Source organism: Pogona vitticeps, chromosome 10, assembly GCF_051106095.1.
Source record: "Pogona vitticeps strain Pit_001003342236 chromosome 10, PviZW2.1, whole genome shotgun sequence".
NCBI lineage: Eukaryota > Metazoa > Chordata > Lepidosauria > Squamata > Agamidae > Pogona > Pogona vitticeps.
The window spans coordinates 14,503,112-14,518,593 of NC_135792.1; the positions used below are offsets into that span (position 1 = coordinate 14,503,112).

At 41.1% G+C, this 15,482-nt stretch overlaps 1 protein-coding gene and 1 long non-coding RNA gene across 6 annotated transcripts in view; one reads left to right on the top strand and one right to left on the bottom strand.

Moving 5' to 3' along the window:
* The window catches only part of AARS1 (alanyl-tRNA synthetase 1), a 39,037-nt gene extending 37,471 nt beyond the window's left edge, over nucleotides 1-1,566 (bottom strand). Inside the window, exon 1 of one of the 5 annotated variants that reach the window (XM_020812643.3) lies at nucleotides 714-1,566. In XM_020812643.3, the coding sequence (XP_020668302.3) occupies nucleotides 714-810 (97 nt within the window). In that variant the 5' untranslated portion in view covers nucleotides 811-1,566. Of the gene's footprint in view, nucleotides 1-183 lie in introns of all 5 variants that reach the window. The other 4 variants (XM_020812642.3, XM_078380366.1, XM_078380367.1 and 1 more) reach the window with 4 other exon arrangements.
* On the top strand, nucleotides 961-15,435 carry LOC140702213 (uncharacterized). Its single transcript, XR_013538565.1, has 3 exons — nucleotides 961-1,034; nucleotides 1,541-1,646; nucleotides 15,357-15,435. It is a non-coding gene; the product is annotated as an uncharacterized LOC140702213 (long non-coding RNA).
* Nucleotides 15,436-15,482: the final 47 nt, after the last annotated feature.

Sequence of the window (15,482 nt, forward strand, 5' to 3'; positions counted from 1 at the left end):
TGTCATGGCAACTGCAACCAGACCTTTACCCAACCCACTGCCCTTACAAATTTCTGATCAAGTACAAGGTGTAAGACAACCCATCTACCAAGAAATTGCACAGGACACTGCAGCTGAGGCTCTGACATCTAGGCAATTAGGTTACTAGCTGGCATTGACTCTTACATTTGCACTCACTTTTACCTTGATGCCATCAGTATCAAATTTAGCAGCAAGTCCAGATACGCTCTTCAAAGGCACACCCCTCCAACTCTAACACCCGGGTTACCTTGGCGTAGAGAGAAAGGCTCTTCCGTCCCCGTCCCCTAGCTTAGGTCCCACATCACCACCATGAATCAGGCTGTGAGCATCCTCTGCAGGCTCCCACCGGACCCAGAAAAGCTGAGAGCCAAACAGCATGGTGTAGCGGTTACAGCCCTGCACTATGACTCAGAAGACTCCTATTCAGACACAGACACACAGACACACATACGGCCATGAGGGACCCTAGATTAGTCACTATCTTGCGACCGAGCCTTCCTGGCGGGGTTGTTGTGAAAATCACGACCACCACCATGAACTCTTAGAGAAAAAGCCAGGCAGAAAGGTAAACAGTGATAGTAATAATAATCTTCTAATGGAAGAAAACAATCCAGGTGTCCAGCAATCAATCGCCCAACGTTCATTGCTTTATATTCATTCAACCCATTTTCCACCATCCTACCTTGACTTACCGCCTGCCTGTCTTCCAAGACCTGCTGCAACGCTTTCAAGCACGCACCCAAACCTGCTGCCGCAGTTTTTTTTTTTTTGGTAAGCCCGCCCATTCATCCGGCTCCAAAACTCAGAACTACACAGCGATTGATCAAGGCAGCCGTCAGTAACCCTCCATCTGCCCGGGATTTGCTAGCGTCACGATGAGACAAGGACATTTGTGTGGCTGATGCAATGGCTCCGAAACAAGAGTCACGTGGTGTGCAGGGAAGGGCCGAAGGCAACAAGGGAATCGCCATTATGGGAAAGGGAAAACTCTTAGGAGGGAAAATTAGGGAGGGGTAGGTTGAAATAGAGACGGGTACTGTAATGTGATACTTATGACACATACAAAATTCTCTATGGTCCAGAAAAAAAGAACCAAACCATGTGATCCTTACACAATCCAAAATAAAGGTATCCTGTATCCTGGCTTTTAAAAATCGTGTAGATTGTAATAATATCTGTCTTTTCTGCAAGAGAAATGACTGTGTTTTTTTACTTTGCTCAATTGGGAGACAGGATTACGGGATGATGATAAAATTGCAAAGGGAAGTGATAGAAGGGCTTGTTCTTTTATTCACAGAGGCTTTAGCTTGTCTGAAGTAACTGCCAACCTCAGTTACATGTTGTATTCATAATGACAAATGTGGTTTATGATGCCCACTTGGCCCATAAACATCAGTGCTCTATGAGCAAAACAGGCAGGGTATACTTTTTGGATGTTTTCCACACTAGTTCCAACAGCGAAGATGTCCAAATAAAAATATAAGGTTGCGTAGATTTATCTTTTTCCTTTCCACTCCAGGCCCTGTGCTGGTGCTGTTGCTAGCTACTGCTGCAAGAGGAAGGCCCATGAGTCCTGATGCTGGAAATCTTCTCCTTGCCTTGCTCTGAATGAGCAAATGGCCAAAGTACGTACCCTCCAACTGTCTCCCTCATCCCCTTCCCATCTTTTGGGCTTTTTCTTATGCTGTTAAATGCAACACAATGCTTGGTAAATGCAACAGAATAAAAAGGTGTTGGTCCTGCATATGTTAGCACTGGTGCCAGCTGAGGAATAGTCGCTCAAGCTTTAAAATCACTTCACACACAAAAATTGAACTATCTCTGCCTCTATCAACACACACTGAGATTTGTACCTCTGCCTGGAAATACAGAAAAATATAGCAAATTCAGCTGGTGCCCTGAGACCTGGCAATGTTAAGTAGCACTGCACATACGGCTGATTTTGAAGAGGCTGTCCTCTGTGATAGGAACTGTTGGGGACTCTTCTGGACTGGAGTGAATGTCAGTCAACTCAGTAACGGCTAGTGAGGGGCATGAACTGTGGTTTGATGCTTCGGCATAGTTTGGTAGATTGGGCCGACTGGTGTTGCATGGGCACCACGGATTTTCTGTACCATCTACTCCTGCAGGTGCTCACTCAGAGGTACCACCACTTCTCCTCTGAGTGGGAACCCATAGGAGGTTGGATGGGGAATCCAGGCGTCCATGCAACACCTGTGGAACTGAACGGTGCTGCAGTGCCAAAGCACAGTTTGTGCCCATCTCTAGTAACAACCAAGAGTTCCTTCTCCACCACAGATGCTTTCCCCCACCTTTTTCCCAGTCAGTTAGCATTAGTCTGTCAAAAGTGATGCGTTCTGTCAGCTCGGTATCTATAACCAATTGGCTAATCAGTAATGAAGCTAGTTAAGCTCATTGATGTAATAAGTCAAAAATTTTATACAAAATGATGTTTTTATCTTTGAAGAACTGTAAGTAAAAAGAAACATTTTACTCCAACTCATTACCAGTCTCTGAGTGAACAGTTAAGACAATAAGTACCAATTGAGGTGAACTAACAAATAAGGGGTGATCTACTGAGAGAGACTTGAAGCCAATCTGTTTTGTAGATTCTTACCTGAACCATTTTTATCTGCTGCATAATTAGAGGATGTTTATTTTTAATTAAAGCCAATTCTTCACGCCACTCTGCTCCAATCGTTAGTGGGAAAATAAAATTGTAATAGTATTTTTATGAATGTGAAGTTCATATATTTATTTATTGGACTTATATACCGCCCCATAGCGCTACAAGCACTCTCCGGGCGGTTTACAATTTTAATTATACAGGCTACACATATAAAGAGCAGATTTGCATTACTGAATTCAATTGACCTCAAACAATATGTACTGTTTTTTAAATTCCCTTGTTTTTTCACTTGTTTTTCATAGTGGTGGCATACAAACACACAAACACACACACACACACACACACACACACACAGAGAGAGAGAGAGAGAGCACATGCCTATTAAAGAAGAATACACTATATACTATATTCTTCCCCTATGGGGAGAAAGGGGCATGTAATAAATAAAAATAAATTAATATGTATATAAACATTTCAAAACCTAATTCAAAGTGCTGGTTATGACAAACAAAGCCCTATGCAGCAGGGGTGCAAGCTGTCCAATGGACTATCTCCCCATACAATCTTCCTTGAGTCCTAATATTGAGAAAGCCCATCCCTTGGCCCCATCACCTTTTAAGGTATATTTTTGAATGATCTAAGAGGGGGCCTTTTCAGAAGTTTCCTCCAGGTTGGAATGTCCTCCGTCATGCAGCTAGGCAGAGCACATCTCTCTTCTCTTTTCAGTGGCAATTGAAAACATTTTTTTTCCAAACAGGCTTTGATATTTAATATTTGATTTTAATATAGCTATAGTTGCCCTACATTCCTAGCCAATATATTGGTTTAATGTATTTTTTAATGTTTTATATGATAATTTAACTGATTCTTTGTTTAAAAATTTTTAAATTGCTGTTTATCTGTTGTTTTTAATTCTTGCTCTTTTTAAATGATTTGTGAGTGGCCTTGAGTCCCCCTGCTGGGAGACAGGAGGCATAGAAATGTATGTGGACCAAAAACTCCCACAAGCACAAGCTGGATTTCGAAGGGGCAGAGGAACTAGAGACCAAATTGCTAACATGCTGGATTAATCTATGCTGGATTAATGAGAAAGCCAGAGAGTTCCAGAAAAACATCTACTTCTGCTTCATTGACTATGCAAAAGCATGGCAGAAAGTGAGGAGGACTTAAAGAACCTCTTAATGAGGGTGAAAGAGGAGAGTGCAAAAAATGGTCTGAAGCTCAACATTAAAAAAATTAAGATCATGGCCACTGGCCCCATCACCTCCTGGCAAGTAGAAGGGGAAGATATGGAGGCAGTGACAGATTTTACTTTCTTGGGCTCCATGATCACTGCAGAGGGTGACAGCAGCCCTGATAAACCTAGACAGCACCTTAAAAAGCCACCCTTTCCCCCCTCCCCACCTTAATTCAGTTTCTCTTTTGCTTCCCTTGTACATTTTCACAGTTCTAAGCCAGTCTCTCTCTCTCTCTCTCTCTCTCTCTCTCTCTCTCTCTCTCTCTCTCTCTCACATACACACACACACACACACACACACACACACTAAATACACACACACACATATCCATCCTCCCTCCCTCCCTCCATTTTGTACATTTAAATAAGCTTGATGAAGTCCTCGGTGTTACATACAGCTATGACATCACCTGCCCATCACTGCTGAAGCTGTGAGTCATCTACCAATAGCGTGACGGAGGGTGGGACATAAGGGGTGGAGCTGTTGTATATAAGGGGAGTGAATGGTGTGAGAGATTCAGATAGGGACGGTTAGGGCTGTGAGATAGGGCTTGGAGATACTGAGAGATAAGAACTGTGCTATATTGTGAGAGTCTGTGAGAGTGTGTGTGTGATAGTTATATTATTATAGTGATTAAAGTATTATTTATATACAAGTGATTTACCATTCCTTTTGTTTGTACACAATAAACCTAAGTTTTTATTTTGAAATCATACTTTGGCCTGAAGCTTCATTTGAGGGAATGGTTGGTGGCAGTGGAAACGAAGAGTGATTGAGTGTGACGTAATGGCCCCTTTGTGAGGTATAAGGAGGCTGTTACAATAAAATTGGTGTCCAGCGGCGGGATCCGAGTATTCCAGTAAAGCCTTGGCAAAAACGTGCCCAGAGCAAGGGGTCTTCAGTTAGGGTCATCTGAAGTGGAGAGCGTGGGTCACCTTCTAGGGCTTGGCTCAAGGGGAGCAAAGTCTAGTAGAGGGGCGCTGAAACTTCAGAGTGAAAACTGAGACAGGGAAGCTCTGTGGAGTCCATTTTGTGTGGGGAGAGTGGCCCAAAGCAAAGGCTGTGGTGTTTTGGCCAGTGTGTCCTGAGTTTAGGGAAACTCTGAGGGGACAGTGCGAAGGCCAAGGGCAGCAAAGCTGAGGGAACTCCATTTGTACAGCTAAACCTAGGTCAAGGTAGAGCTGTGTGAATTTAAGATTGGTGCCAGAGGCAGAAAAATAAAGTAAACTTTGTTTGGCAAGAGGCCCAGCTTAAGGGGCAGAAGCCTAGTTACAGTTGCTAGCTAACAAGGCTGGAGAAGGCTGCAACTTTATAACACAGAACAATAGCACAGGAAAAAAGTGACTTTTAAACCAAGGCTTGGAAGTTGATATAGGATCCTTTGGTGAAATAAAATGCCCTTAACCCGAAGTAGAAAAACTGAACCAAGACCATCTGAAATGGCGGCTAGTTCAGATGAAGATATTAGTGGGGGAGAGGAAAGATTTTCCTCAGCTCAAGAGGAAAGGTCCTCTAGAGAAGATTTAACAGACCTCAGAAAGTTTGAGTTAGCACAAGCACATGAATACAGAATGAAACAACTAGAGATGGAAGAAAGAATGAAACAGCTAGAATTAGCAAAAATGGAAAAGGAGGTAGAGAAAGAGAGAATGGCTTTTGAAATCAAGAGAATGGAATTAATGAATCAGAACAATAACAATAATAGAAATTCCAGCTCTGAAGAAGGGCAGTTGTCAAAAGCAGATCTAAAGAAATTCCCTTCTTTTAAACAGGGAGACTGTCCAGAAGCATTTTAAACTCTTTTTGAAAGAGCGTGTGCTGATTTTTCAGTCAGAGAGTCAGAAAAAATGATTATTCTGAGATCTCAAATTAGTGGAAGCCTCGCTGAGGTTTACGCTGAAATGCCAATTGAAATGATTAAAGATTATTCTGAATTTAAAAAGTTGGTGTTTGCCAGGTATGGCATCAATGCAGAACATCTGAAGCAAAAGTTCAGAACACTAACCAAGAAACCTGATGAGTCTTACTCACAGTTAGGTACCAATTTAGCTAGATATTTGGATAAATGGTTGGCGCAGGAAAAAGTACAGACAATTCAGCAATTTAAAAATATTATAGGATTGGAACAGTTTTATTCCCTTCTACATGGTGAAATTAAATATTTGGTCAAAGACAAGAAACCTCTAGATTTGAAACAGGCAGGGGAAATTGCAGATTTCATCTCACAAATCAGAAAACCTATGTATTCTGAGGGAAACAGTATGAGGAAAACATGGGAGGACTACAATAGATATCCCAAGGGACAAGTTAAAAACCAGCAGAAAGTGGGCGGCCATTTTGTGGGAAAGCCTTCAGAACAGGGCCAAGCCAGAAGTCAGAATTTGGAGGGAAAAGAAAAAGGGGCTGGAAAGGGTCCATTGAGTGATAGAATTTGCTTCATTTGCCATGAAAAAGGCCATATTGCTTCCCAATGTTATAGGGCTAAAGAAAATAAAGAAATTTTACCTCAGAAAATGAATTTAAACAAGACTAAATCTGTTTACTGTATTCAGAAGGGACAGATAACTCCCCCAAGGGAGGAGTCGGTTGCCATAGCAACACCAGCAGAGCTCTCAACAGAAGCTGATAATAGTGAAGATAATATTCCTGTGGCTGAGATAAGACATTGTCTGCTTATAAGAACTGATCCCCAATTATTTGAAGCAGCTGGTGATAATACAGTGGGGTCTTGACTTGAGAACTTAATCCGTATTGAAAGGCGGTTCTCAAGTCAAAAAGTTCTCAAGTCAAATCTGCATTTCCCATAGGAATGCATTGAAAACCATTTGATCCGTATCTGCTCTTTTCCGTCCATAGAAACTAATGGAAAGCTGCTATTCTGCCTTCGACCACTAGAGGGGGATATTTTGTTTCTTTTTTCTTAGGTCAAGAAAGGTTCAGGGAAGGCAGGGAAAATACAGTCCAGGCAGGACAGTACCAGGCAGCCCGAAGACTGTCTCCCAATCCACTCTCTAAACGCTGGGAGGAGTGAGGAAGCAGACAGGCACCCTTTTCACTGGCCAACAGTTAACTGAAAGTTCAAATTTTGCACTTTCCCTGCCTCCCAAGTTTTTTTTTTTCAGTTCTTAACTCAAATCTAAGTACTTAAGTCAAGTCAATATTTTCCTATGAGAGCGGTTCTTAAGTCAAAATGTTCTTAACTCAAGCCGTTCTTAAGTCAAGACCCCACTGTATTGGAATTTTAGACCACAACTATTTAGCATTAAGAGACACGTGCTCTCAGGTTACACTGTGTCACCCTGATAGCATACCACAAGATTACATTAAACCAAATGAAAATATGACTATTAAAGGAATAGGGGAAGAATTAATTGTTTTGCCTGTAGCTGAAGTGTTAGTTCGTTATAAGGGCTGGCAAGGAAATTGGCACGTTGGAATTTCCTCGCAACTGCCTTCAGCTGTACTTATTGGGACAGACCTCTCTGAGCATGTTAAGAGAGTGTTAGTTCTTACATGTTCACAACAAGACCTAACAGAGGCAGCTGAAAAAGTTACTGACATTCAGGAGAAGAAAATGAAAATATACAAGCTGAGGCATTTTCACTTGAAATACCCCAAAGCAGTATATTTTCACAGGAACAGCAAGCAGATCCCACTTTAAAATGTTGTTTTGAGAAAGTGTCAAGCATGGAATTATCCCCTGAATCCCCTGAAAGATTCCTTATTAAGCAGGGTTTACTGTATAGAGAAACAATGATGAACATTTCAAAAGGGGGACATGAGATTCGAAGCCAGTTGGTAGTGCCTGCTAAATACCGCCAAATGATTTTAGAAAGGGGACATTCTGATATATTTGCTGCACATTTAGGGATAAATAAAACCAAGCAGAGAATAACTCAAAACTTCTATTGGCCAGAGATACAAAAACAAATAAAAAATGTCTGTCAGAGATGCGATGTGTGCCAGAGACAGGGTAATAACCGTGACAGGACTAAGGCTAAGCTGTGTCCATTACCCGTAATCTCTACACCTTTTAAATGCATTGGCGTGGACATTATAGGGCCATTGCCTAAGGTCACAAAAAGGGGAAACAGATTTATTCTCACTATTGTAGACCATGCCACACGTTATCCTGAGGTGATTCCTTTGAATAACATTGAGACCCATACAGTGGCTGATGCACTTTTAAGCTATATGAGTAGAATGGGTTTTGCATCAGAGATTGTAACTGACTTAGGACCATTGTTTACTTCCAAACTTGTGAAGAGACTATGGCAGATTTGTGGGATTAAACATTTGGAAACTTCCCCATATCATCCGCAGAGTAATGGGTTAATGGAGAAATTTAATGGAACCTTGATGAGAATGATTAGAGCCTATTTAGCAGAAAACCCTAATAACTGGGACCAGAAATTGCAATTATTGCTATATGCCTACAGATCAGTCCCACAAGAAAGTACCGGGTTCAGTCCTTTTGAACTGCTATTCGGGAGAAAAGTGAAAGGACCACCTGATCTGATTAAGCAAAATTGGGAACAGATTGTAGAAGATCCTCAAAATGTAGTCTCATACATAGAGACATTAATGAACAACCTCAAAAGAAATTTAGAGTTGGCTGCTGAAAACCTTCAAGCACAGAAAGTCAAACAAAAAGTTTGGTATGATAAAAAGGCTAGGGAATGACATTTTAACCCTGGAGATGAGGTTCTGATGTTGAGGCCCATCAAGGGGAACAAACTACAATTGAACTGGGCAGGGCCTTATAGGATCATTTCTAAAATGAGTGATCTTAATTATATTATTGAAGGAGATGAACACCTAGGCAGGAGGGTAGTTCATGTAAATGCCATTTAGCCATATTATAGAGAGGAAAAGAGAGTGCTTTTTGCAATGAAAGCAGCTGATAAAGAAGAACATGATTTGCCATACTGGGAAGGAAGGGGTGAAATAAAGTTCAACCCAGAGGAGGTGAAGATCAGCCCTGCACTCACCATAGGACAGCAGAGGGTGTGGTAAAAGCGTTCCTTAGAACTGCCTTTACACGAGACAGAGAGGGATTCAGAATGATTAGTCCCTAATGCCAGCAAAACCGGGTCCGGTAATTTTGCTCTAGGCGACTTCACACTCCTTCACCCAAGTCTGTCTCGATTTTAAATAAACAATCTGGAAGGTCTGCTCTTCCTCTTTTTACTTTAGGACCCTCTTTTGGTAATATGGTAATGTGGCCAGATCAAAACAATCTTAGTCAAAAATATCCAATTTACTACTGTAGCATGGTCTAAACAAGGAGACAGCTTACAGACAATTTATCTTTTTATATTTTATTACAAAAGATAACATTTCAACAAGCTTAGTTTAACGTCATTTAGTATTTCCAAAATAACCCCCAGCCTTAGCCACCAGTTATTTCCTCTATAAAATGAAAACAATAAAATGTCTAACTAGATCTTAAATAAGCATTCTTACGCAATCCTTTTGATTAAAGTTCTGTCGGCTGCATTTCTCTCGGTATGTCATCTCTTCTCCGTCCTTCTCCTTCTTCTCTCGTCTCTCTTCGCCCATCTTTCTTAAATTAAGAAGTTATGTCCTTGTCCAGCAGAGTGGAGATAAGATAAGGGTCAGCTTGCTCTTCTTAACTTTTTTTTTCTTTAGCTGGAGAAAAACTGACCTTGTACATTTTCTCTCTAATTAGCACCTGGACACAAGCAGATTTCTAGCTTTTTCGTTGCAGCTCTGAAATAAATCTTATGAAATACAATTCTATTCTATTTTCATAATCAAATTCATGACACGCCCCCCCCTTAAAGATACAAAATACAAGACTATTAGAGTTCTTATTTTTATACTTATTTAACATTTGATTATGCAAGTGACTATTTACAATATCACATGTGTATATACAGTTATCCTAATTACTCAGTTTCATTATCAGCGTACTTTCGTGAAAGACTATCTGCAACAATGTTTAATTTTCCCGGAATATGTTGTATTTCAAAATCAAAGTCTTGCAGGGATAGACTCCATCTTAGCAATCTCTGGTTGTGAGATTTGATTTTTTGTAACCAAACCAAAGCTCGGTGATCAGTTTGCAGAGTGAATTTGCGCCCCCATAAATAAGGTCTTAATAGATTTAATGCCCAGACAACAGAAAGTGCCTCCTTTTCCGGTACGGCATAATGTTTTTCTCGTTCTAAGAGTTTTCTGGAGAAGTAGGAAATAGGATACAGGTTCCCATCTTCTCCTTGTTGTAATAATACTGCTCCGAGACCCAATTCTGAGGCGTCTGTTTGTAAAACAAAAGACTTGTTAAAATCAGGTGATTTTAGAATAGGTGCATTGATGGCTTTGGTCTTTAATGCATCAAAAGCATTTTGACATTCAGGGGTCCATTTTACCTTGACAGGCTGCCTTTTCTTAGTTAGCTCCGTCAAAGGCGTAGCCAAATGACTAAAATTGGGTATGAATTTTCGGTAATAACCAATTAAACCTAGGAATGATCGCACTTGTTTCTTTGTTTTAGGTATAGGCCAATCATTTATAGCTTGTATTTTCACTTGCAGGGGTTGAATTTCTCCCTGCCCAATTAAGTGACCTAAATACATAACTTTTCCTTTCATCCACTGACATTTACTCGCTTTGACTGTTAGCCCTGCTCGATGGATTCTTGCCAAGACAGTTTCAATATGAACCAAGTGTGAGTCAAAATCCGAACTGAAAATTGCAACGTCATCGAGATAAGCACTAGCGAATGGTAACCCCTGTAACAGTTTATCAATCATTCTTTGACTTCGTGGGTACAAAAGGTCGTAGTACGTCCATCTGAAGATATTGGAATACTTGATCTGGGATTTCTGTCAGTTGCCTTTCTGCCTTTGTACTGTCGGTCTGTTTCCCCGTTCTCTGACAATAATTGCAGGAATTTACATAGTCCTTGACGTTTTTGGAAATGCCGGGCCAATAAAAATGCTGCGAAATCCTACTTAAAGTTTTTTGAATTCCAAGATGTCCGCTACTTGGACTATCATGGGCAAGTTGCAGAATTCTTTCTCTGTACTCTCTTGGAATGACTAGTTGTTGTACTGGTTCCGCTTGATCAAAGCAAAGGTAGAGGCAATACGTAATTGGCCTAGACCCAATACCAAGAAAAAAATTAGATCTTTTCTTGGTTTAGTGGGATACTATAGAAAATATATCCCCAGGTCCAGCGAGATTGCAGCACCGTTGACCGAGCTGATGAGGAAAAGGAGTGATGACTGCATCCCATGGTTCAGTGACTGCGAGGAGGCATTCGGTAAGCTGAAGGAGGCGTTAACCAACCACCCTGTGTTGTGTGCTCCAGACTTCGATCGAGAGTTCATCATTTACACCGATGCATCCAATGCCGGGGTAGGAGCTGTGCTGTGCCAGTGTGATGACAACGTAGACCAGCATCCTGTGTCCTACCTTAGCAAGAAACTTCAGAAAGGCAAAAAACACCTGTTGACCATAGAGAAAGAATGTTGGGCCATCGTGTACGCGGTCCAGAAATTAAAACCTTACATCTGGGGGAGACACTTCATTCTTTGTACAGACCACTCACCTCTGATGTGGTTAAAGACTATGAAGGCCCAAAACAGCAAGCTAATGAGGTGGGCTTTAATTTTACAGGACTATGACTTCGAGGTTAAGGTGGTCAAAGGGACTATGAACTGTGTTGCTGACGCCTTATCCCGAAGACCAAACGACGACATATGAAAAAATTGGACTCTTGAAATTAATAAATGTGTTTAATAAGTTATGAAAATATGTGGTTATTGGAATATTGTTCTGTATATATATATGCAATTGATTTATTAAGTATATTTTGAATGATATAGTTATGTAAGAGTGTGCCTAATATGTTAATGGTAAGTGTTGATATGTGGGGGAAATGTAATGTTTTGATGTTGTTTCCAGTTGTTTTAGTTTTCCCCCACAAAACAACTTTTAAAGGGGGAGGTATTGTTACATACAGCTATGACATCACCTGCCCATCACTGCTGAAGCTGTGAGTCATCTACCAATAGCGTGACGGAGGGTGGGACATAAGGGGTGGAGCTGTTGTATATAAGGGGAGTGAATGGTGCGAGAGATTCAGATAGGGACGGTTAGGGCTGTGAGATAGGGAGATAGGGCTTGGAGATACTGAGAGATAAGAACTGTGCTATATTGTGAGAGTCTGTGAGAGTGTGTGTGTGATAGTTATATTATTATAGTGATTAAAGTATTATTTATATACAAGTGATTTACCATTCCTTTTGTTTGTACACAATAAACCTAAGTTTTTATTTTGAAATCATACTTTGGCCTGAAGCTTCATTTGAGGGAATGGTTGGTGGCAGTGGAAACGAAGAGTGATTGAGTGTGACGTAATGGCCCCTTTGTGAAGTATAAGGAGGCTGTTACACTCGGTCTCTTGCACCTTTCTTCCCTCCTTTGCTTGTTCCTTTATCCTTTCCCCACCTCCTGCTTGCTTGCATTCATTTCCGGAGGAAGCAGTCATTCAGAAGTCCCGGATTGATTGATTGATTAATTGATTGCCTGGGCCTAATCCACAGCTGCAACCAGTCAAGGAGTTTATCTCCCGATCTAAACAGAACGGAGGATTTACGAGTGCCCTGCTGCAACCAAGGAAGTAACAGGGAGAGGTGGTTTACAATTTGAACTTTGGCTGCAGAGGGTGAGGGTGGGGGTGGGAGGGAGGGAGGGGGATAGCACTCTGCTCATTACCCCCAGGATTTTTACTTTTACCCAATTTGGGGTAATTTATCCCTGTTTCCCGACCTATGTGCTAGAAGGTTATGCTCAAAATCCTCCAAGGTAGGCTTCAGCAGACCGAGAACTGCCAGAAGTACAAGCTGGATTTCAAAGGGGCAGAGGACCTAGAGACCAAATTGCTAACATGCGCTGGATTATGGAGAAAGCAAGAGAGTTCCAGAAAAAAAAACTACTGCTTCATTGACTATGCAAAAGCCTTTGACTGTGTGGACCACAGCAAACTATGGCAAGTCCTTAAAGAAATGGGAGTGCCTGACCACCTTATCTGTCTCATGAGAAACCTATATGGAACAAATATCAACAACCTCTGCTATGCAGATGCTACCACTCTGATAGCAGAAAGTGAGGAGGAATTAAAGAACCTCTTAATGAGGGTGAAACAGGAGAGTGCAAAAAATGGTCTGAAGCTCAACATAAAAAAACCTAAGGTCATCGCCACTGGTCCCATCACCTCCTGGCGAATAGGAGGGGAAGATATGGAGGCAATGACAGACTTTACTTTCTTGGGCTCCATGATCATTCTAGATGGGGACAGCAGCCACAAAATTGAAAGACACCTGCTTCATGGGAGGAAAGCGATGACAAACCGATACAGCATCTTAAAAAGCAGAGACATCACCTTGCCAATAAAGGTCCACATAGTCAAAGCTATGGTTTTTCCTGTAGTGATATATGGAAGTGAAAGCTGGACCATAAAGAAAGCTGACCGCCGAAGAATTGATGCTTTTGAATTGTGGTGCTGGAGGAGGCTCTTGAGAGTCCCCTGAACTGCAAGGAGAACAAACCTATCCATTCTGAAGGAAATCAACTCTGAGTGTTCACTGGAAGGATGGATCCTGAAGCTGAGGCTCCAATACTTTGGCCATCTGATGAGAAGAGAAGACTCTCTGGAAAAGATCCTGATGTTGGGAAAGTGTGTTTGGATTATTCCTGTTCTAGCCACTTATTAAGATACTGATTTAAACGTAGCCCAAGTTGAGCAAAAGACTCCTCAGGTTTCTTTGAAATTGATGGAGATGCTCTGAATTAATCCCAAATCAGTAATATATCATCTTTCGGTAACCCTCAAAATCTCTAGCTTGTTCAAGAGGCATCTGTGAATAGATCTCAGATAAAACGCCCCCTATCTGTGACTTTAAAATTATCATCTTCTCATCATCTTTGGGGTTAAAGTCCCAACAAGCTCTCAAAGGAAATCAAGAACGATTCAGGATAGTATCCTTTCCAATATTGGGAAAATTTCTTTAGATTGATATTTTAGGGGTTTCCCACACAGGAATTATTATTATTATTATTTTAGGCAGCTAATTCCATTTTGGTTGTTATGGGGTTTTCGGGCTCTTTGGCCGTGTTTTGAAGGTTGTTCCTCCTAACGTTTCGCCAATCTCTGTGGCCGGCATCTTCAGAGGACAGCACTTTGGTGAAATGTTAGGAAGAACAAACTTCAGAACACGGCCAAAGAGCCCGAAAAACCCACAACAACCATTAGATCCCGGCCGTGAAAGCCTTTGCGAATTCATTAATTCCATTTTCTTCATCTCAATTTGGAACTGCGTTTCTATTTGCCTGGTTTCTTGCTCAAATTCCCTTTGCCTGTTTTCTTGCTGAAATCCCCTTTTCCTTTCAAGATTTTTCCTTTTTCCAATTCTAATTGGTTTTTTCTTTTTCTAATTCTAATTGGTTTTTCATAGCTAACTCCTTCAGTTTAAATTCCTGTTCTAGTTTCCATCTTTCAAAATCTTGGGAGCTTTGGATATTTTCTCCTTCTGAGGCAATTATTACTGGTCCCTCAGTTTCTTCTTCACTTTGAATTTCAGGGTTGCCATTTCCCTCAGCACTTTGGAGCTCAACCTGTGCCTCCATAACTAAGTTTTTATTTCATTTTTCTTATTAAATTGAACTCGTTCTTTTCTCTCTTCTTGAGATTCCTCAGACTTGGGTTCTGAAGCCCTGAAACTAAGCCTTCCACCAGACTCTTAACGAATAACCACTTCTTACACTACAGATCATAACCCCTATTCTGTCCAGACTCAAGAAAATTCAATTTCACACTGGATTGTTTTGGATCTGACCATTATGCCACCAATTTGTCACGTTCCTGCTGAACACAAGCTACATGTTGTTCAGCTGCCACCAGTTGGTTACATGAACTTTATTCACTGTTAATGACAGAGGTCCAGGCAACATCTCATTTAAGAACCAAGTAGAAATTGTTTCTTGTTACGAGTGATAACAGGCCAGTCAATGTCGTTAATTCTCAACTAAACAACCTTCTTCCTCCTCTCTCAACTGCCTTCTCTTTCTCCCTCCTTTTCTTCACCCCCCCTTAACTCTTCTCCTCACCAACTCCTATTGGTGCATGCAAATCTCAACATAAATATTAATGAGCAGAGTGAACACTACAACCTGGCTTACCCAAGGTTGGGAACCACATACTAGGCCTCAGGTTTCACCATTGTGAAAGAACCATGGTGGTTCTTTTCTAAATGTTAATCCTTTGACTTCTGAATTTCCCACCCCCACCCAAAGTATCCTGATTCTGGAAAGTTCAGGTAGTCAAAGGATTTTTAAAAATTTTAATTATCTATTTCCCTTTTGATAATTAATTTGTCAACTGGACTTTTTCTGACTTGCTGTTTCCAAACTTGGTTTTCTGGGTTGTTTTGTCATAGGTATTTCAAGTGCTTGGCAGCTGAAGCATTCCTGAAGTTCCTTCTGTGTTGGATTACAGTCTTGAAGGGCAATCCCCATCACTAGCAGCTTCTGTCCTTCATTATCATCCCTGTGAAACCAATTAC